This window comes from Natator depressus, chromosome 24 (genome assembly GCF_965152275.1).
Source record: "Natator depressus isolate rNatDep1 chromosome 24, rNatDep2.hap1, whole genome shotgun sequence".
In the NCBI taxonomy this organism is placed as follows: Eukaryota; Metazoa; Chordata; order Testudines; family Cheloniidae; genus Natator; species Natator depressus.
This window is the reverse complement of record NC_134257.1, coordinates 9,238,994-9,261,605: the sequence shown is the minus strand read 5'-3', so window position 1 is coordinate 9,261,605 and position 22,612 is coordinate 9,238,994. Positions and strand designations below refer to the sequence as shown.

At 56.7% G+C, this 22,612-nt stretch overlaps 1 protein-coding gene across 1 annotated transcript; it reads left to right on the top strand.

The window, feature by feature from the left end:
- Positions 1 to 7,636: 7,636 nt before the first annotated feature.
- Positions 7,637 to 21,851, top strand: TNFAIP8L2 (TNF alpha induced protein 8 like 2). Its single transcript, XM_074938439.1, has 2 exons — positions 7,637 to 7,771; positions 21,247 to 21,851. The coding sequence occupies exon 2, from the start codon at positions 21,252 to 21,254 to the stop codon at positions 21,810 to 21,812; it is 561 nt and encodes a 186-aa protein (XP_074794540.1). The 5' UTR covers positions 7,637 to 7,771; positions 21,247 to 21,251; the 3' UTR covers positions 21,813 to 21,851.
- The last annotated feature ends 761 nt before the right edge of the window (positions 21,852 to 22,612 follow it).

Here is a 22,612-nt window from a genome sequence, read left to right as displayed (position 1 = left end):
CGTGGATGGGAGTATGTGCGGAAGTGGGGACCTGGGTGCTTATGCACATGATGATGCGGATGTAACAATCCCTAGCTCCTAGATAGCACAGTTCCCTAGTAGATCTCAAAGCGCTTCCCACTCTTGTATGTATGTAGCCTCAAAACACTGCCATGGACAGATGGGGAAACTGAGGCACGGAGTGACTCCATGGCCTGCCTCTGTTCCATTTGGGGGGGAGGGACAGCTCAGTGGTTTGAGCATTGGCCTGCTAAACCCAGGGTTGCGAGTTCAATCCTTGAGGGGGCCATTTAGGGATCTGGGGCAAACATCGGGGACTGGTCCTGCTTTGAGCAGGGGGTTGGACTAGATGACCTCCTGACGTCCCTTCCAACTCTAATATTCTATGATTCATTGCCTTGGTTTCCACTCCTCACAAACATCCCTCCTCCAGCCAGCTGGCCAGAGATGGCACTGGTGTGTGAGCACAAGAAAGCTCCCGCTAACCTGCTCCATGACAACCTTCTTCACCCACCTGGAGTCCCACCAACCATTCTGGGTGGCTGGAGAAGCTCTCCGTTCACCCAGCTTCCACTCAGAAGACACCTGGCGGATGCAGCAGGCTGGCTCTGATGTAAAGAACAAGCACCTCTCAGATGATCCTGTGACCCTATGCCCCATATTCTTCATAGTAATGTTATTGTGATCTGAGTATGGCATAATTATGGTGTGTTTTGTGCAAGATAAGGCATGTAAAGATATCACTGAAAAGGAGATGCTCGGAAACACCTAAGGAACAAGGACTGAACTGGCAGGAAGGGCTGGACCCAGGTTAGAGGGATTTTAGCCTGTGAAAGGAATACCTGGGGTTTTAAGCTACAAGCAAGTGCAGCTTGCCCTTTAAGAGCCTGCAGCAGGTTTAAATCATCATTTAGGGTGAGAATTTGCTACTCATATCCAATCTCTTTAGTCTATTGAGCTTTTTTGTTTATTTGCTAGGTAACCTGCTTTGATGGTTTGCAGTCCCTTATAATCATTTAAAATCTGTCTTTTGTAGTTCATAATTTTGTTTTTGCTTTATCACAAACCAGTTATAACTTGGGGTAAAAAGCGGTTGTATATTTCCTCTCCACATTGAGGGAGGGGGCGAATTTCATGAGCTTACACTGTACAGTGTGTGTATGTGTGTGTGTGTGTGTTTGGGGCTGCGGCTCTGGGTCTGTTTGTGTGACTGCACAGGTGTGCGTGTATGTTCACGTGTGCACGCATGTGACAGCGTAGGCCAGGCTCACTGATGTCAGTGGAGCTGAGACAATCTACACCCGCTGGAGCTTTGGCCCCTTAAGGGTGTGAGTGAGGGTAGACACGTGTGCGTGCGCATGTGTCATGTGTTCATTGAGATGGGTGTGGGTGAGTGGGTACATGTGTGGGGGGTTGTATGCGTGTGTACACGTGGGATGGGTGAGTTCACATGTGTTTGGGGGTTTGTTATTGGTGTGTTCATGTGCACTTACGCTTTGGGGTGAATCCATCTGAGTTTAAGGGTCACGTGGGGGTGTGCATGTACAAATGTGGGGGGGGTGAGAGTCCATGTGTTTTGGGAGTGATTGTGAAGGTAGGTGCATAGGCACACACGTTTACTGTGCATGTGCCTGTACACACATGTGTAGCGTGTGCATATGCCCACATGTGTATGCAGAGGTGGGCATATGCACATGTGTGTCGGTGTGTGGGGATGTGTGTGCATATGTACACATGTGGAGGTGATTGTGTATTCACATGGGGGTGTGGATATGCACGTGTGGGGGGTATGCATATGGGGGGGTGTGCCTAGGTACATGTGAAGGGTGAGTGCAGACGCACCACAGGGTGTTTGCATATGCACATGGGGGTTGAGTGTGTACGTGCAAGGCCGAGTGTGAACAGGTGCACTCCTTTGCCTTGCCTCCTTCCCGTCTCTCTCTCGCCATTTGCCATCAAAGTGGGAGGCTGCTCCAGGCTGGGCTGCGAGTCCTGTCCTGCAGGGGCGCAAGTGAGGCCCCCCCGGTGTCTGGCTTCAGCTCCCTGGACTTTGTCTGGCTCCCTGGCCCCGCTGGGCTCGGTGCAGTGAAGACGCAGGTTGTTTTTTCCTGCATACCCCTGACTTCTGCCCATCCCAAGGGGAACGAGCATCCCGGTGGAGGGAGGACAAAATAACCAACACCTGGCCGGCCTGCAGCCTGGACTACTGACCCCGAGCGACCCAGCACTGGCCCATGTGCCAGACACCTGGCTGCAGACGGCCTCTTGGCAGAGAGGTCAAAGGCTGGTGGAGGCTCAGCTCCCCTCTCGCCCTGCAGGGGGCGGTGTGTGCATGGTGGGGGCAGCTGGCCTTGCCTCTGTCCAGGCTCCACCTGCTCTCTGGGGAGCACCTGGGCCTGTCCTTCCGGCCCCTCCCATAGCGGGACATCGAGACCCAAAAACCCCAGGACGGGACCTGGGTGGGGCAGGGGGGTGGGTAGCTCAAGGTGCTCAGCAGCCCCTGTCCTTGGTGCTGAAATAGCTGGCCAGTGATACCCCATTGGCTACTGGGCTTGGGCTGTAGGCAACCAGTGGCCACCAGCCATCACCTGCGACTTGCCCCGGCACCTCAGCCAGAGGGCTGGTATTAACGATGAGTTGGATCAGTGCAGGGGGCGGAGGAAGCCGCATGGTGCCAGATTGGGGAGATTCAGCCCATGCCCCCTCTCCCCCCGACAGGAAATTCATTCCCGCAGCAAACATGAACGGAGTAGTCATGGTGACTGCCCCGTTGCCTGTCTCTAGCACACTCAGGATCACAAAGCATATCAGAGAGTTCAGTTCAGCCTCACAATTACCCTGGCAGTAGGGGGTTAGCACATTGTACAGAGGGGGAAACTGAGGCACAACAAACAGCAGGAAATGGCTCCCCTAAGGTCACACCATGAATGAATTGAGAATTGGACCAGGAGTCCTGACTCCACCATTAGCCCCACTCCGTCTGGAGAACCCAGGAGTCCTGCTTCCCAGCCTCCCTCCTCTCCCCACCAGGCTCCTCTCTGCTGCCGGAGCAGAGAATAAAACCCAGGAATGCTGACTACTAGCCCCCTACTCTCCTCCGAGAGCTAGGGATAGAACCCAGGAGTCCTGATTCGCTGCCCTGTCTGATCTAACCACTAGACCCCACTCCCTTTCCAGATCTGGGGATAGAACCTAGGAGTCTTGGTTCTATCCCCAGAGAACCCATCTGCTCTAACCACTAAACCACACTCCCCTCCCAGAGCCAGGTCTGGAACCCAGGCGTCCTGAAGCCCAGGGTTGTGCCTTAATGACAAGGCCCAGACAAATGCCTTGAACCTGCACAGATGTAACTTCCCTGGGGCTTAAGCCTTTTAGCTGCTCCTTTGTGCTAGTCCTGGTGCCAAGGTGTCGCTCGACATGGCCCAGACAGGCTGGCATTTGAAGCCTTGGGGTGAGGGTGGCATGGAAACTTGGCAGCAAGAGCAGAAAGCAGGCTGGCCTCAGGTTTCATCCCAATCAGCCGGTGATGCATCAATTCTAGCTAGTCCTTGACCCTCAGCCAGTGGGGTAGCACAGGGATGGGTAGATGCCATCCTGGTTGGCAGATATGCACCACATGCCACCAAAGCAGGACCCACTGCGGCCTCTTCCAATGGCCCTTCTCGAAGGCTGTGGGTCTCAATTTTTTCCACACTGGAATGCTCTTTTCCTGACCACCACCCCGCCGCCACGCCACCCCACCCCACCCCCCGTCTATTCAGCAGCGGGTTATGGCTCCCCGAAGCCTGCTGAGAGGTGGCAACCCCAGCCCCCTGGCAAGCAGCCCTGCCTTAGCGCTCCAGTGCCAGGCTGTCTGCAGACTCAGGCAGGCATGGCTTGGCATTTTCGGGGTTAGCTCACAACCGTTGGGGGTAGGGACACAAGGGAGGGCGCTCGCCACCCTGTTTGGATGGCCGTGGTGGGTCGTGACCCCCAAGCTGAGAGGGGCGGGCGGGAGACGGCGACAGACAGCACGGCATCCCCCCGGGATTGCCCCAGCTGCAGCCGAATCCCCTGGCTCAGGACGCGGGGGCCAAAGCACTCAGCAGATCCTTCCTTGTGAGATGCCATCACATGAGACAGGAAGCTGGCAGGAAACCGCGCCGTTGCCTGGGGAACCATTCATCCTTTACTCAGGCCAAGCTCTGTTTTTCTTAATGAATGAGAAGATGCTGAGGGAGGAGGAGCCTTGGGGGGGCGGGAGGGGTTAGTGCCCAGAGTATGGCTGGATCTCACTGCCCAACTGAAACCGGGTACATTCTCCATCCAGATGGGACAACCCCTCAGCCCCTGCACAGCTCTGGGTGCTTCTGGATCTCCCTAAAGTTGGAGATACCCCATTAGGCCCCATCGAAAGGACAGTCGCATCTTGAGACACCAACCAAGATGAGGACCCCCATTGTGCCAGCCACGGCACAGATCCTGACCCAGATGCCAGGTGCTGCACAGACCACAACAGAGATCAGGGCCCCATGGTGCCAGGCGCTGCACAGACCCTGACCGAGATCAGGGCCCCGTTGTGCCAGGCGCTGCACAGACCCCGACCAAGAGCAGGGCCCCGTGGTGCCGGGTGCTGCACAGACCCCGACCGAGATCAGGGCCCCGTGGTGCCGGGCACTGCACAGACCCCGACGGAGATCAGGGCCCCGTTGTGCCGGGCACTGCACAGACCCCGACCGAGATCAGGGCCTATTTTCTGGGCACTGCTGAGACTCCTGGCCAGAAGAGCTCCCACTCAAGGCAGACACAGCGTGGGAGAAAGGCAGAATGATTATTTTCCCCATTTTACAGATGGGGGAAACTGAGGCCCGGAGGGTTCAAGGCTGGGAGAGCTGAGCTGCCAAACCTCAGTGGGATCTGGGGTCATCTAGCTCAGTCAGGCTCTTTCACAGACCCCAGTGTCGAGGTGCTGCCCCGGGGAGCTGGCAGGCGGAGCAGCCCCAGAACCACACCTAACCCGGGAGGAAGTGCAAGAGGAAGAGCGGGGCTGGCCTTTCACGGCATGAGCGCTCCGAAGAGGAAGTAGGGGAGGTAGGGGGACAGATGGCAGATAAAGGAAGAGGCTTCAAATGCACAAGCTAGGCAGAAAGTGTTGCTTTGGGGGTTTTTTTTGCTGACTTGCAGATCAAGGGCTGGGGCTCTAAATAGCACGGCACCACCCCACTCCTCCACCCCACTTGTCCTCCGGCCTCCCCAGGTGCCTGCATGGGACAGGACTGGGTCCTGCCACTCTGAATCCTGCTCCCTGCAAAGGAATAATCACATCCCCTTAGCATCCATGGATCCCAAAGCACTTTCCAAGGCAGGGTAGGCTCAAACAGGGCTGTTTTACAGATGGGGAAACTGAGGCACGGAGAGGCAAAGTGACCTGCTTCAGCCACCCAGTGGCAAAGCCAGGAATAGAAGCCAGGGTCTCTGCAATCCCAGCCCAGTGCTCAAACCACCCTGCCTACCCCGATGAGCAATTGTTTCCCCAGTACCACTTTTATTTTCATGGGGAAGTCAATTGGGCGGGGGGGGGGGGATGAAAGAGTTTGTAGATTGCAGTTATTATGGGAGGGGCCTGGGGTGCTAGGTGCTGCACACACGCACAAGGGCAAGAGAACCCTGGTCCCGAAGAGCTCCCAGAGTGAACTGACCAGAACCCCAGCCCAGCGCTCTACCCACTCACCCAGCCTCTGCGGTTCAGCCAGCAGAATGTATTTCAGCCCCGCTCTGTTTAGGGCCTGGTGCAGGGCCCCCCGAGATCAACAGGCAAACTCCCATTGTCTCTGGTGGGCCTTGGAGCCCTGGAGTGGAAGGGCAGGCGGGACCGCTGCGATCATCCCGGCTGGCACAGAACAGAGAACTGCCTTCTGTGGAGCTCGAGCTAGAGCAGAGCTCTAAAAACTGCCCGTGATGGAGATCAACCCTTTCCAGACAGTCAATTACTGGGCCTCGGTAATCGGGGCTGGCAGAACTCAGCAGCAGCTCCCCGTTCCGGAGGGCCCGATTGCCTGGTCACTGCTCCAGCCCCTTCTCGTTACCCCCTGGATTACTCCGCAGGATAGCCATTTGTCATGATGGCGCTCAGTCTTCCGGGCACCGGAGCTCGCCGCCATGGCCTGCTGCCCACGTTTGCAGAGGGACGCGGCCGCATGGATCCCAGGCAGCCGGATGCAGCATGTGTCTGAGCTCCCTTCCCTGTCCGGAATAGCCAGGCTAGCAAGAAGCACGAAGCAAGCAGCTGGGAAGCAGCCCCTCTAATTCAGGGCATGCAAGCTGAGGCCAGGCAGAAATCTGCCCCATGCACTTAGGGGAGACGGGGGCTGCCCTCCACAGCAGCGTGTATTGTCAAGGGGCAGACAAGAAGTTACAGGAAACAGGATTCCGGGGACTGTGGCTGGCTGGTCTGGGGGTCAGGGCAGACAGGGGGGCTGGGCTTGAAGCAATGGTGTGACCTGGCGAGGCAAGAGGCAGGAGGGGTCCGGCCTGGCAGAAAGCAGCATGGGATCAGGTGTGCTGGCTCAGGGCTCTGCCAGGCTCCGTGTGGCCAGCGGCCCCTCCAGCATGATGCCTTGAGATCTTTACCTGCCACAACCTCCCACTCCCGGGGTAGGTCCATTGTGCCCAGTTTACAGACTCAGTGCTGGGATTTCCGAACAGTCAGTGCCCCGCCCCTGCAAACCCAGCGGGGTTTTCTCTGACTCCAACCCCACCCTGGGAATCCGACCCCTGCACAAGGTACCATTGATGTTAGCCACGCTGCCTCAGCTTGGATGGGCTAGCTCCAAAGCCCAGCGCTGCTCAGCAAAGGCAAGGAACTTGTCTTGTGGTTAGAGCAGTGGGGCTAGGCGCCAGGACTCCTGGGTTCTAGTCCCAGCTCTGGGAAGGGTGTGGGGTCTCATGATTAGAACAGGGAGGGCTTGGCGCCTGGACTCCTGGGTTCTATCCCTGGCTCTGGGAGGAGAGTGGGGTCTAGTGGTTAGATCGGGGGGGCTGGGAGTCAAGACTCCAATGTTCTAGACGCAGTTCTTGGAGGGAGCATAGGGCCTGGTCCTTAGGAAGAGGGAATGGAATTCAGGACTCTGCCACTGACTTGCTATATGGCCTTGCTCAATGACTTTCCCCTCTGTGTGCCTCAGTTTCCCAAGCTATATAATGAGACTAACAAGATTAAGGCCAGCCATGTGGTCCAGTGGGTAAGGCACTGGACTGGGAGTCAGGACACCCAGGTTGTGTTCCCAGCTCTGTGACTCATCGCATAGCCTAAAGCAAGTCACTTTCCCCTCTCTGTGCCTCAGTTTCCCCCTCTGCTGAAGGGAGATTAAAAGTGCCACCATGGTGGGAAGGGGCTGATCCTTGCAGCCCCGTTGTGATCATCAGGCAGATGGGTGAAGGCCCCCTGTCTTAGCGCGATCAGGCTGAACCAAAGCCAAACCAAGGCCAAAGCGCCTCAAGATAAAGATCTCAGGAAGTTTAAAGAGGAAACAAAAATCTCCCCCGTATCTGACCCACTCTGCCTGCCAGCCGGCTGTTATTTGTGTCTGCAGGGAGCAATTCAAGCCCCGAAATAAGTCAGCTCCGTCAGCTGACGAGGGCGGGCCCCAGCGACGGTTCCTCAAGGAAGTTTCACTAAGGTTATCTCGTCAGTGTGCTGCCGATTGGGGTTTTTGCCCTCCTCCATGCCAAAGCCTGCTCCGGGGGAGCCTGTATGAGCAGGGGGAGCCGGCAGGCGACAGCCAGGGACGCGGTGAGTGTCTTCTGCGCTGGCGAGGGGGCGCGTTGGGCATCCCGTCCCGTCGGGAACCAAGTGCGTCGGGAACGAACGAGGGCTGTTTGCGGGGAATGGGGGGGGTGTCGTTTTCAGTTCAGTTTCTGCCGTAACGAGTTGCGACAGGCAGCGGCTCTGAGTCACCGAGGATGGAATGGGGGGCGGTTGGAGATCAGGCTGGGACACGGGGCTGGATCCTGGCACAGGTTAGCGCTGCAACAGGGCCAGGAGTCTCGCTCGCTTCCTTCCTCGCCCAGATACTCCTGCCCTGCCTCCTCTCCAAATGCACCTCGGAGCACCGGAGATGGAGGGAAGGATGGGGAGGGGGGAGGATGCTGGCTGGGGGAGGTCTGTGCCCTACTAAGGGTGTACAGGGAGGGGGCAAGGAGTCAGGACTCCTGGGTTCTATCTAGCTCTGGGAGAGGATGGAGTCCAGTGGGTTAGAGCCAGGGGGCTGAGAATCAGGACTCCTGGGTTCTGGTCTCACTTCTGGGTGAAGAATGGTGCCTAGTGGTTAGAGCAGTGGGGTTGGGAGCCAGGTTTCCTGGCTTCTAGTCCTAGCTCTGAGAGGGGAATGGGGTCTAGAGGGTTAGAGCAGGGGAGCTGGGAGTCAGGACTCCTGGGTTCTATTCCTGGCTTGGGTGAGGAGTGGGGCCCAGTGGGTTAGAGCAGGGGGCTGGGAGTCAGGACTCCTGGGTGGGAAGCCCCCAACTGGGAAGGGTTTAACCAGGCTGCATTGCCCACAGGGGAAGCTGGGTTTGATACCAGAAGCGGGGGCAGGGGGAGGCCAGGAGACTTCTGAGCAGACACGTGCGTCTCGCTCCTCTGCCTTTCTCTCAGCGAAGCAGGCCTGTGCTGGGGGGTGCGCGGAGGGAGCCAAAGGCTCTCCCTGCTGCCCTGGAGCTGAAGTACTGGGAGAATGGAGGCTGCCCGCCCTGGACACCCCAGATCCTCTGAGTGCGAAGGACACTACACCCCAGGCGATGGATGTGTGTCCCTGGTGGACAGCTGTGAATGGGTCAATGTGCCTAAGGCAGGAGCAGCTGAGGCAGGAGGGAAGGGAGATCTCAGCAAACCCACTGACCCAGGATAAATGCACCACAGCACCCCCCTCCCCTGCATCCCAAGAGACACACACACACCCCCAAGCAGGGGCACAGGGAGCCGGGAAAGGCTAGCGGGGCTGGGGAGGCTCAGGCATTTGCTGGTCCATAGGGGGCAGTAAACCCCAAGCATAGCAGGGCTTCGGGCCTGCCGAGACGCCGCATCGCTTGGCCGAGGCAGAGCCCAGTAATGGCGCAGGTAGCTGGGTCGGTGGGGGCATTAAAGCCAGCTGGGCATCCCAGACCGGCGGCCGAGGCACGAGCCGTCGGTGGTGGGGTGCGGGGGGCAGTTGCTGGCAGAGTAGAGAGAGGAGCCTGGGTGCATTGCTCTCCCCGTGGGTGGGGGAGGAGGGGTTAAGAGGACATTGCCCTAGCTAAGATGCTGGTAGCCCACCAGTCAGTGGAGTTACAGCCCCCAGCTTTGAGATCCCTGCTTCAATTCCCAGCATGGCAGCCAAAATGGCTGCTGTCCTGTTCCCCATCCTAGGGAGGCAGTGTGGCCTAGTGCTTAGCGCACTGGCCTGGGACCTGTGTTCTATTCCTGGCCCTGCTGGGGGTGGGGAGGGTGCCTCCATGCCTCAGTTTCCCCATCTGTGAAATAGGGGTGACGATTCTGACCTCCCTGGGGAAGTACTTTGATGGCAAAAGCTTGGTCTGATTATTACTGAGCTTTTGCACTCTGCCTCTGCGGGGCATCCCCGTGGGAAAGCCCGGTAGCTTTCTGATGTCCCATCGCTGTGCTGGATGCTTGTCAGGGATATTAATAGGCAGGCAACTAAATGAAAACATCCTGAGAAGTTTCAGAGTAACAGCCGTGTTAGTCTGTATTCGCAAAAAGAAAAGGAGTACTTGTGGCACCTTAGAGACTAACCAATTTATTTGAGCATAAGCTTTCGTGAGCTACAGCTCACTTCATCGGATGCATCCTGTGGAAAGTGTAGATCTTTTTATACACACAAAGCATGAAAAAATACCTCCCCCCACCCCACTCTCCTGCTGGTAATAGCTTATCTAAAGTGATCACTCTCCTTACAATGTGTATGATAATCAAGTTGGGCCCTTTCCAGCACAAATCCGGGGGGAGAGAAAACCTGGATTTGTGCTGGAAATGGCCCAACTTGATTATCATACACATTGTAAGGAGAGTGATCACTTTAGATAAGCTATTACCAGCAGGAGAGTGGGGTGGGGGGAGGTATTTTTTCATGCTTTGTGTGTATAAAAAGATCTTCTACACTTTCCACAGTATGCATCCGATGAAATGTGCTGTAGCTCACGAAAGCTCATGCTCAAATAAATTGGTTAGTCTCTAAGGTGCCACAAGTCCTCCTTTTCATCCTGAGAAGGCGATTTGGTCTCCTGGGCTGTATGTGGTGCCCACAGCTGGGCGACGTGTGTGTGATCTTAGCGAAGCCGCTGGCTGGGCCTGTGCCCGGCATGGAGCTGAGTCAGAGCATCCCTGACACCTCAGGGTGTCTTTGCGCCAGGGATCTGAAATCCTAGATGCCTCACAAGCCCTAGAATGATCATTGTCCCCATTATATACTGGGGGAAACTGAGGTATAGAGCGGGCGTAACTTGAACAAAATGCTGTAGACAAGTCATTGGTTGAGGCAGGACTAGAACCCAGGAGTCCTAGCTCCTCAGCCCCAGCCCTCATCACTAGGCCCCACTGCCCTCCCCGAACCCGCAATAGAACCCAGGAGTCCTGGCTCCCAGGCCCCAGCCCTCATCACTAACCACATTCCCTCCATGAGCTAGGAACAGAACTCAGGAGTCCTGGCTCCCAGTCCCCTACTCTCACCACTAGTCCTCGCTCCCCTCCCAGAACCAGCAATCGAACCGGAGTCCTGACTCTCCATCTCTAACCACGAGCTAACTCGCTCTCCTCTATCGGGGAATAGAACCCAGGAGTCCGGGTGGGCACTGCCCTGCTGTGCCCACTTGCCGGTGCTGCAGCTGTGGCACACCCAGACTCCTGTTTGCTCCGGGTTTGCTGGCGGTGGGGCCGGCATGCCAGTGACATTTCCCAGCTGTTCCCTTGCCTGAACTCTCCTTCCGCTGAGCGTTTGCCTCCAGGCCGCTGAGGCTGCAGATCACCGCCCCGTGCCCACGTTCAGGCCTGCGTGGCAGCAAGTCAGGCTGGCGGAGGCCCAGGAACACCCCATCTGTATACGTAAGGAGAGTCACTTCCTTGCAGACCTGTCTGGCTTCGGTGGGAGCCCAGTGAGGAACACGGTGCTGTTCGCACAGAGACAGGGACCACCATTCCCAGCCCTACCCCGCGATGGCACATGCAGGGGATTCTCTTGGCCCACAGCTATCAGACCCCAGTGGGGGTGACTAACCGTACCACGGGCTGGCACCTCCAGCCCCGCTGGCTGAGATCCTGCCTGGCTCCGCCCCAGGAGGAAGTCTTGGACCCTACAGAAGTTTGGGAGAGGGGCAGCGGGAGGCTGCGAATCTCATTCCAGTTCCGGCACTGACTCACCATGGGGCGGGGAGCAAGTCACTTCACCTGGATGGCTCAGGCTTCCTGGGTGTAATGCAGAGATAATTGGGTTTTCTCCCCGGAGTTGGCAGCAGGCTGAGTTTGTGTTTGCAAAGTGCTCAGGAGGATTGTTGTGGCTTCCAGGTCTGCACTGGCACTTAGGAGCTTTGCAAAGGCCCTGTGGGTCAGGATCATCACCACTGTACGAATGGGGAAACTGAGGCCCAGAGGCACAGTGATGTGCCAAAGGTCCCAGGGCAAGCCGGAGTCCTGATGTCAAATCGCCCCTGCTGTAACTACTAGAAACACTCTCCTCCAGAACCCAGGAGTCCTGGCACCCACTCCCCTTGCTCTAACCACTAGGCCAGATTAGCACCCCAGTCCATAGGGATTCCAACTCAAATCCAATACTGCATGGTGTCTAAGGAGGGCACATTATCCCATTAGTGGGGCCTGTCAAGTCAGTCAGGACCCATGCGCTGCTGCCCAGCTGATTAATTGGGCTTTATGCTAATCTCTCCACCCAATTGACTCATCTTATTAACTGCCCTCCAGGGGCTCAGTAACATATGGTCTTAGGACAGAGATGGGACAGAAAGAGGGCAAAGCCCAGACGAAATAATCAGCCCAGCTCCTGTAATGGGCAGAGAGGGGATGGCAAGCAGCAAAGACTGGCCTCAGCGAGCCACGAGGATGCTGGCCAAGCCAGCCAGCTGGCTCAAGAGCTGCTTTTGCAAATCCTTGCTGGCTTGGTTCTGCAACCCCGGGGGCTCGGGGCTGCTTCCCGTTTTAGCTGAGCGGGCGGAGTCTGCAGGGCTGGCGGCTGGCTCGGCGTGATGGTTCCGATTCTGGCTTGGGGGCCTCTCTCCCTGAGGTTACATTCCCCGGCAGCCTTGGAAACCCAGCGAGAGTGAAACTGATTAGCAACAGAGCGAGAAACTGGCCTGTCAAGGGTCACTGTGAAGCGCAGCCAGGCCATGTGGAGGGGGATGCTTTGACTGTAATGCCTCATGACGGTGGGCATGGCCAGTGGGTCCTGAAGCTGTGACCTGGCACTAAAGGGTGAAGGGACAGCTCAGAGACAGAGCCACCCGCAGCGGTGAGAGGGGGCGCCTCCAAAGGGGCATCTGGGTCAGCTCCAGGGCAGCTTACAGCTGGACCGCAGCATCCACTAGCCACAGAACAGGTGCGGCCCAGGCAGCTTCCGGGCAAGCTTCCTCCCACAGGGCCCTGCACGGGTGCAGGTAGCCTGCGGGGATGCAGGTAGAAAGGGCAGGGATCACACCGCAACTCAGTGGCAGATGTGGGAACGGAGAACCCAGGAATCCTGACTCCCAAGTCCCTTGCTGTAACCTCTAGGCACCACTGCCACCGTCCAGGTTAAAAGCCCCAAGCAGGGACAACCCGCTTACAGCCCCGCAGAGCCCCGCCATCTGTTCCCCATTCCCTCCCACACCTGAGCTCAAGCCAGCTTGCAGGGCTAGCATTCCCCTCCGCCGGAACAAATGACTTCTCCAGGCCCCCTGGTCTGGCCGCCCCAGCTTCCTCCCAAATGGCTGTATCCTTCCAGGAGCAGAAGGGGGTTCTGGAGGCTGGGGGAAGAGGATGCACCTGCTGAAGGCATCACTGGGCAGCCCAAGGGAGCAGGCTGCACTGCCGGGCAAGAGTTTAACCAGGGCAAGCAGAAAAGCAGTGACCTGTGTACGGTCACACAGCCTCCGCGGCAGAGCCAGGAACAGAACTCAGATGTCCTGACTCCCCAGTAGACGCCATTCCCCTCCTCAAACCAGGGATGCAACCCAGGAGTCCTGATCCCTAAGGACCCCTTCACTAACCAGGAGACCCCCAACTCCCTTCCCAGAGCCAGGAATAGAACCCAGGAATCCTGACTCCCAGCCCCCTCCCCCATTAGACCCCACTCCCATCCCAGAGCTGGGACTAGAACCCAGGCATCCTGCTCCAACCACTAGACCACACTCCCTCCACATAGCATGTCCTTCTCCAGGCTCTTTGGCCGAGAGCTGGGAGGCCCCATCCCTTGCCCAAGCCGGAGTGGGAGATGGGACGCAGGACTCCAGTAACAGAGGGAATCAGGCAGCACCATGGCGCACACAGCTAGTTGTCTCCAACGATCATGTTCACCGGATCAGCCGCCAGCAGCTACACCGGTGAGCGACACGCAGCAAGTGTCTGTCCTTCCCCTGTGATTTGCCAGGATGGCTGACTGCACCGCTCCGCCTCATCGGCTCAACAGGGCTGCCAGTCTCCCCGGATGAGATGCAGGCACTCAGCCAGCAGAATGAAATCTGCTGTTATCCAGGCCCCAGGGCAGAGGGTTGACTCAGCATGCAGAGGATCCTGCTGCTGCCAAAGCACAGCCAAGCAGCTGTGGAGATCTCTGCATCGGCAGCGTAACGGCTGCACATCCATTTCATCACATCATCCCCAGGGTGACCCTAGGCAGTGCTGCCTTCCTGAGTCTGCAGAGGCAGCAGCCTGAATTGATAGCGCAGAGCGAGGGCACGAGCGATGCCCTTTAGCTTGGCAGGCTGTTAACTCTGAACCCTAAGGATGCTGGTGCAAATGCTAAGGTTGTTAACTGCTTTTTTAGCCAACAAAAATCCAGTTGCTTTCTGTGGGCTAAGCTTGGGGTTGCAGGAGGAGCTTGAGGCTGGTGGGTGGAGCTGGCCTGAGCTACCCCCATTCATGTAAATTTCTTTGTTAACTCTGAACCATAATGATGATGAGAGGGTCAGTGTCATGGTGGGTAACTATTTCACTGCTGAGCACCTTTTAATGGAAGCATCCAGTTGCCCTGGGGCCAGTGAGTGGAGTCTGAACCACTCCATTTATGTCAATAGGTTTGTTAACTCTGGATCCTAATGTTATCATATAAATGTAAATGTGGTTAATTATTTCACTGGTGGTCACATTTTTAGCCAAATTATCCAGCTGCCTTGCAACTGTGGTAGGAGCTTGGGGTTGGTCAGTGGTGTCTGAGCTACTTCCATTATCTCAGTGGCTTGCTAACTGCATCCTGATGATGGTGGTGCATAATATTAACTATTTCACCACTGATCATAGGATTGTGGGAGGAGCTTGGGGGTTGATGGGCGGAGCCTGAGTTGCATCTCATCGCTATCTTCTCCTCACCCCCAATCTGATGACTGCTCTCAAATCTTTTGAGCATTTTCTATTGGGCTAATAATATAATAAAACTAAGAAATACTGACCCTAAATTAGCAAAAAGCCATTTGAACTTAAAGGCCCACGCCCCCCCACCCTGGCCATGAGCCAGGGAATGCCCCTGTTACCAGAATTCCCATTTCCTGGTCTCATCTGTGCCAAGATGTTCATCCTCCCCCTTTACACTCCCATGACATCGTCTTAATCAAACAGACAATGGGGAAGGTGGAACAGGGGTTGGACAAATCTGACCTCTTTGGAAAGCACCAGACCCGGGCTCAGGAAGAGACACAGTTGTTATGCTAAGAGGCAAGGAGAAAAACAGGAAGTAAAGCTGTGTGTGCATGAGACGGAGAGAGAGAGAAACTTTCTGCTCTAACGATCTCTAACCAAGGATCTCAAAGAGCTTTGCCAACATTAATTAAGCTCCCCAGCCCAACCAGAAGGCTGGCCTCGGTGTCAGCAGCGCGCTCGCTAGCACTCGAGAGGGTTCAATGCCTCGCTCTGCCCTTGGACCTATCACAGGATTGCTCTGTGCCTTGGTTTCCCCACTTGGCTAATATGGAAGTCTGATCTATTTCAATTGCAGCCGTTCAGGGCAGGGAGTGTCCCTTGCTCTGTGTCTGTGTAGCACCAAGCACGATGGAGCCTGGAGGATGGTTGGGGCCTTCCCGTGCTGCTGTCTTAGAAATCTAGAGTCTGATTGCCCAGTTCCTCACGAGGTGACCAGGCTCAGACATAGGGGAAGAGAAAGTGTTTGTTTCAAGCTCATTTTTGCAACTCTCTTGCGGTAAGAGGCACTTCCTGGCAGCTTTGCAGTAAGGGAGGTAGGGCGGGCAGCCTCTGTCCGGCTGGCCCGGAAGCACGAGGGAGGGTATCGATCCAGCGTAGCCACTGGTGACACAAATGGGGTGGCAATCTCGGCTCCCTCCCTGCAAGCTCTGCCACATGCTGGGAATTTCCCTCCTTGCCAAAGCCAGGAGAGCCAAAGGCCTAAAGACACGGGCTGCGTGGGCAGCGCTGCCAAAACAGCCTCTTGAGACGCACACAGAACCTGCCCCCTGCCTCCTCCCCCACCTGCGCTGGTGTGCCGTCCTCCCTCCCCCCACCCCAATACTGCATCACCCATCCCCTGCAACACCAGTCCCCTGATTCTGCACCACCCCTCCCCCTGCAACACTGCACCATCCCCCTGCAATGCCCTGGGACACTGCACCACCCCTCCCCCTGCAACACTGCACCATCCCCCTGCAATGCCCTGGGACACTGCACCACCCCTCTCCCTGCAACACTGCACCATCCCCCTGCAATGCCCTGGGACACTGCACCACCCCTCCCCCTGCAACACTGCACCATCCCCCTGCAGTGCCAACCATGCCGACGCTCCAGCCCTGCAGCGCCCTTGCCCCCAACCCCGTGCATTAACCCTGCCCACCCCTGCATCGCTGCACCATCCCCTTTGCAAAGCCTCCCAACTCTGCATCACCCCAGCAGTCGCTCCCCCCTCCCCTTGCATTAGGACGGGGCTCCCCTGGGCTGCCCTGCTTTACAAGGGCCTTGGGCAGCCCTGGACCTGGGGGAACATAAAGGCAGATTAAAGGCCTCCCTGCCCCAAGGGCAGGAATCAAGGCCCAGCTTCTCAAAGATATTTAGGCACCGAACTCCCAAGGAACCTACAGGAGAGAGGTGCCCAGTGACCCATGAAGCTCTGAGAATCAGGGCTCCAAACTGGAGAGGGGCTGCTTCATGGTGAGTTGTATGGGGCAGGGGGCTGCGACTGTGGTTCCCCCACATCGGGGGGAGAAGGGGACAGGTGGGATTCGACGTGCTGGAGTTTGCAGAGCTGGGGTGTTTGCTTTCCTCAGGCTCCCTTCACCCGCTCCGCCTCACAGGTCCTAAAGCAAGGAGGTGCCTGTCCTGCCCCCAGCACCACTGGCGCTGAACACTGCAGTCATTGCTGCATTTATCCTCCCGAGCACTAGGGGGCGCTGTGCTTCAGGGAGCGGGGGGGCTCAGTAGGGGGTGTGCTCCCTCCTGGGTCACCGCTGACCCCAGTGCGGTGCTAGGGGGCGCTGTGCTGCAGAGAGGGGGGGAACCCAATAGGGGGCGCTGTCCAGTTGCCGTCGGTGCTGACCCCAGCGCAGCACTAGGGGGCGCTGTGCTGCAGGGAGTGGGAGGGCTCAGTAGGGGGCACTCTCCCTCCTGGGTCACTGCTGACCCCTGTGCGGCACTAGGAGGTGCTATGCTGCAGGGGGACCAATAGGGGGCGCTGTCCTTTGGTAGTAGGTGCTGATCCCAATGCGGCACTAGGGGGCGCTGTGCTGCAGGGAGCATGGGGGGCACTAATGGGGGGGCTGTCCCTTTGCAGGCAGTGATGACCCCAGTGCAGCACTAGGGGGCGCTATGCTGCAGGGAGCAGGCTGGGGACTCAGTAGGGGGCGCTATTCTCTTTCAAAATGAGACCTGGAGCCGAGCCCCGTTTTGCAGCCAGGGCACTGAGGCACAGAGAGATGCTCTAATTTGCCCACCCAGGCAGAGTGGGGTCAACCCAGAAATAGAACCAAGATCTGCAGAGGCCGAGCCCACCCTTCCTCTGCCAATCAGGGCTTTTGTCTCCAGCCCTTTCTGGCTTCAGCCCTGCTCACGGCTTATCATAGGATGTGTCCCCTCGGTCCAGCAGCTGGTCTTTCCTCCCCTTCCCAGCACACACAAAGCCAGCAGCGCTGCTGGGAACCCTGGCTGCCCAGACCCCTCTCCAGCTGGAGACAGCCAGATCAGCCTGGGACCTCACACTGAGCGGAAATTCCCTTGAAGAGGAATCTGCAATTATCCAAACAATACCAGCCACCGGGGCCCCATTAAACTGGCAGGGGCACTGTCCCCCATCCCTTCCCCAGCAGGGCCCCTCAGGCAGACTAACTGGGAGCCTTCTTCTTCCACACTGATCCACACTCCTCTTCCTCCTTTCGGCCCGATTGATTCAGCCATGTCACAATCCAGGCAGAGCAGCCTGTCCCCAGCTGAGATGTCCCCAGCTGACCCCAATGCAGGGCTAGGGGGCGCTGTGCTGCAGGGAGCAGGAATAGAACCCAGGAATCCTGACTCCCAGTCCCCTTCCCCACTCTAACCATTAGACCCCACTCCCTTCCCAGAGCTGGGACTAGAACCGAGGCGACCTGCTCCAACCACTAGACCACACTCCCTCCACATAGCATGTCCTTCTCCAGGCTCTTTGGCCTCAGTAGGGGGCACTCTCCCCCCTGTGATTTCAGCCACATTCTATATGTAGTCTTTGGTGCTTCCTGCCCTAAAGTTGCTTAGTGTTGCTGTGTGCTGAGAACCAGAGGTGGCTGCATTTCAGCCTGCAATCTTTTTTTTGGGGGGGGGGGGGGAAGCACCAGAAAGCAAATATCAGGGGCCAAGACTTGGAAGGGTGACTAGTGATTTTGGGGTGCCCAGCTGAGCAGTTGAAAAGTCATGAAACAGGCCCCCCACCCCACCCCAAATCACAAGATTGTTTTTAAAAATCTCATGAGTTTTAAGCCAAAGAATACATGTGGGGGAAGAAGCTTTTTTATTCATCTTCAGGGTTTTGAGCCATTGGAGGTGGGGATCCAGCTTTTCTCTGCAGCCACAAGGGCTAGAAACCCACTTTGTTTTTAAATGAAAGCTGGGATTCTTGTATAATCACAGGACTCCAGGAGCTGGGGCTTGAAGAAAAATACCCAAAATCACGACACTTGTGCTCAAGTCACCCCTTAAGGAACCGGGATTTGGCAGGGGACGCATGCTCAGCATTCTCTCAGAATCAGGCCCCCCCGGAAATTAAAGAACTCTAAATCTTCAAGACAGAAAATCCTAGCTGTTAGTTTTAATTTGACAGGTGCATTTGCAGACGTTCTTTGTTATCCATGTAAACAGTCGATTCTTTTCTGAGGCAAGGCGTTCTGTCTGTCTTCTATGGACTTAGCTAGCCCCCTTACCTTATTAGCTGAACCCCTCACCATCTGTAATGTATTTTTCCCCACAACACCCCTGTGGCGCAGGGTAACTATCCCCATTGGGCTGATGGGGAAACTGAGGCTCTGAGCTGTTAGGTGACTTGCCCAAGGTCACCCTGGAAGTTTGTGGCAAAGGAGGGACTTGAACCTAGGTCTGCTAAGCTAGTACCCTAACCACTGGACCATCCTTCACCTCAGAAGGAGGCGAGGGCTAGCAGAGAATGGTTTGCTCCATTCATCTCTGGGTTATGGGCCCAGTGCCCTCCCACCATGCCAGCTTGCTCCACAAGCAAGTCAATCTGCCTCAGTTTCCCCCTCTCTAAAACAGGGATAACCACACTGCCCTTCCTTTGTAGAGCGCTTTGATAACAGAGTGCCGAGGCTAATCAGGGGCACAGTGTGGGGTTAGCGGTTTGCATCACACAGAGCGGGCGATCCGGATTTAACTCCAGGACTCTGACTCCCCCAAAGGCCTGTACATCCAGGGCCGCTCTCGTGACTCGACTGGCACTGCTGCAAAGGAGATGTGACAGTGCAAAAGAAGGCATCTGTGTCACGAGCTGGGGGTCTCAGCCCAGTTCCTGGCAAATCCTCACCTCAGAAGCCTCTGTCATTCATTCACTGCCCCAGCAGTAAAAAAAAGAAGTGGGTAAACTAACCTTTTAGGTATTCCAGGCCACACAGGGGCATCAGTGGCACAAAGGGGTACAGAGATGCCCTGATTTTGAATGGGTTTAGTCTAGCCAATTACGTCAAGTTGTAGGAATCATAGGGTGTGACGGTCGGCAGATGTCTCAGACGATCCGCGCGTGCCGAGCACTGGTGGGCTCACTTCAGACTTTGACAAGCCACGATTTCCGTGCCTCGTCTGTTGCTGAGTATGACCAGCTGGTAGAGACGCACGTCAGCTGTGGGGGGACATGCAGCCGAGCTGGCCTTCTCGGAGGAGCGAGTCAGCTCTTCAGTCCTGAGACGAGACGTGGGTAAATGCCATCAACCCCAAAATGAGAAGTGGGCAAAACTCCGGTTAGCAGCGCTGAGCCTCGACGATCCCACCGAACTGCTCCCGCTCTGGTCGAGCCAGGCACTGAACGCTCACGCTCCAAGGGCATCCCCTCCAAGACAAGGCAGCAGCAGGATTTGAGCAGGGGCAGCATGGCTGGGAACCATGCCCTGTGTCTGCCCGAGCTGTGCCCTGGTCTGTCTTTCAGCCAGATCCTCAGCAGGTATAAATTGGCAAGGAGGGCAATTAACACCCGCTGGCCTCTGGTTTCACCAGGAATAAATTTGCTGCAAATGGCACTCAGGCAGAACATCTGTGCACAGTTTTGCGCTGGGGTGGCCGTGTCTCATCAGCGCTTTGCTAAGAGTCAGAGAAGTCCACGAGCCCCAGGTGAGATGTACCTTCCGCTAGGGCTGCACTGGGATGGTTTGATCCACATCCCCTCCCCCTTCCAGCCCCCACCATCTGGCCCAATGCGACACGTCCGGCCCTGGAGCAATGGCATAAAAGGAACACGGGGCTGCTAACCGCAAGGGGGTGGGATGCAGAGGGCACTAGAGGAGAGGGGCTGTCTGCCGTGACCCCAAATCACAGTCTGTAAAGGGGTTCACAAGACACACAGAGAGCGGATGTTTGCTGAGTGATGGGGGGGAGTCATTGGAGAAGGAATGATGGTAACAAAAATTCCCTAGCCCTTAAAAGAGGACAGCAGCAGCAGCAGCCCCATCTTACAGATGGGGAAACTGAGGCACAGAGAAAGGAGAGAATTACCCACAAATCAGGATAGGGCATGGGATAGAACTCAGGGCTCCTGCATTCCAGTCATTAGCCCCTAACCCACAGGAAGGTGAACAAAGTTAGTGCAGATACTCCCTTGGCGTCATGCAGTCAGCACTCTGACGCTCAGCAAGCCAGGTGAGGCCATGGAGGGGAGACCTCCAGAGCACTTGGGTCAGAGAAGCCGGCCCCTCAAGGAGTCACTCAGGTCGGTGGAAAGAAAGGGTGTCACACCCCCAGATCAGCGCTACAGCACGATACACTCATCGAATTAGAGAAGATCAGGGTTGGAAGAGACCTCAGGAGGTCATCTAGTCCCACCCCCTGCTGAAAGCAGGACCAACCCCAGCTAAATCATCCCAGCCAGGGCTTTGTCAAGCCTGACCTTAAAAACCTCTAAGGAAGGAGATTCCACCACCTCCCTAGGGAACCCATTCCAGTGTTTCACCACCCTACTAGTGAAATAGTGTTTCCTAATATCCAACCTAGACCTCCCCCACTGCAACTTGAGACCATTACTCCTCTTTCTGTCATCTGCTACCACTGAGAACAGCCGAGCTCCATCCTCTTTGGAACCCCCCTTCAGGTAGTTGAAGGCTGCTATCAAATCACCCCTCACTCTTCTCTTCTGTAGACTAAACAAGCCCAGTTCCCTTAGCCTCTCCTCGTAAGTCATGTGCCCCAGCCCCCTGTTCATTTTCGTTGCCCTCCGTTGGACTCTCTCCAATTTGTCCACATCCCCTCTGTAGCTCCTCATACAAACACAGGAAGATGCCTGGGCAGAGCTAGGACTCAACGCTAGCTCTGCTGAGTCTCAGCACAGAGCCTTCACCACAGTGCCCTCTGTCATCCCCACACCCCGTAACAGCAGCATCTCTTTCCTCTCCCTGCAGCCACAATGGAGACGTTCAGCTCCAGGAACCTGGCCCTGCAGGCAGAGAAGAAGATCCTGAGCCATATGGCCAGCAAGTCGGTGGCGAACGTCTTCCTGGATGACACAAGCAGCGAGATCCTGGACGAGCTGTACCGGGTCTCCAAGCTGCACACCCAGAACCGGGCTGAGGCCCAGAAGGTCATCAAGAACCTCATCAAGGTGGCCGTCAAGATCAGCGTGCTGTACCGCAACAACCGGTTCAGCGCCGGCGAGCTGGGCCTGGCGGAGGAGTTCAAACACAAGCTGCACCAGGGCGCCATGACGGCCGTCAGCTTCTACGAGGTGGAGTTCACCTTCGAGCCGGGCGTGCTGACCCAGCTGCTGCAGGACTGCCGGGATATGCTGCTGCAGCTGGTGGAGAAGCACCTGACGGCCAAGTCCCACAGCCGCATCCGCCACGTCTTTGACCACTTCGCCAACGACGATCTGCTCAGCCACCTCTACAGCCCCGGGGAGCCCTACCGGCCCCACCTGCAGAAGATCTGCCAGGGCTTGAACAAGCTGATAGAGGAGGGGAAGCTGTGAGGGGGGTGGGAGGGGGCCTTGCCTTTCTCCTCCTTCTCAGCCAGCAAAAGATTATGGGAGTTGGGGGCTTGTATCCAATGGGGGCCTGGAAGAACCTCACTCCCTTAGGCACCTATGGAAATCCTAGCCAAGGAGCAAGGACCTTCAGGTTTATAGGGGATGGAGAACTGGATGATCCAACAGGACAATCAAGACTCAGGCGTGTCCTGGTTGCGCTCAGGACCGTCCGGGCTCTCCACATGCGCCCCAGACCTCTCCACGCCCTCATGGATCAGCACCCCAGTCCCCGACTCTTTCTCCCCATCAATGACTCTTGCAGAGTGGTTATTTTTGTACACATTCGTCTTGTCGTTACTAACACGTTAAGAGGGGAGAAGCCGCAACCGTCTCGCTGTGTTGCGTGGGGGATCTGCTGCCTGGGGGAGCCAGGGCCGGCCTGGGCAGCTACCCCTTGATGCTTCTGTTTGTGAGGCCGGCGGAAGTGGGGCTGGGTTCAGCTCCCGCTGCAGGGCATTATGGGGCTGGGACGATGAAGACAATAGATCAAGTCCCCCCGAAACACTCCCCACTGCAGGGTTGCCCAAGGCCGAAGGGATCAGTCGAGGCTCCACCAAGCCAGCAAAACAGAGGGGTCGGGGGTGGCAGATTCTGAGCTTATACATCAATTGCACAGAAACGCAATGCCCAGGGGAAGGGACCAGCCACCAGCGTCAGCCCCTGTCCTTGCCACATGGTTCCCCAGCGGTCAGGTCTAGTCCCGAGGGCTGCGCTCCGCGGAGCTCTGCCCCACCATCAAGCTC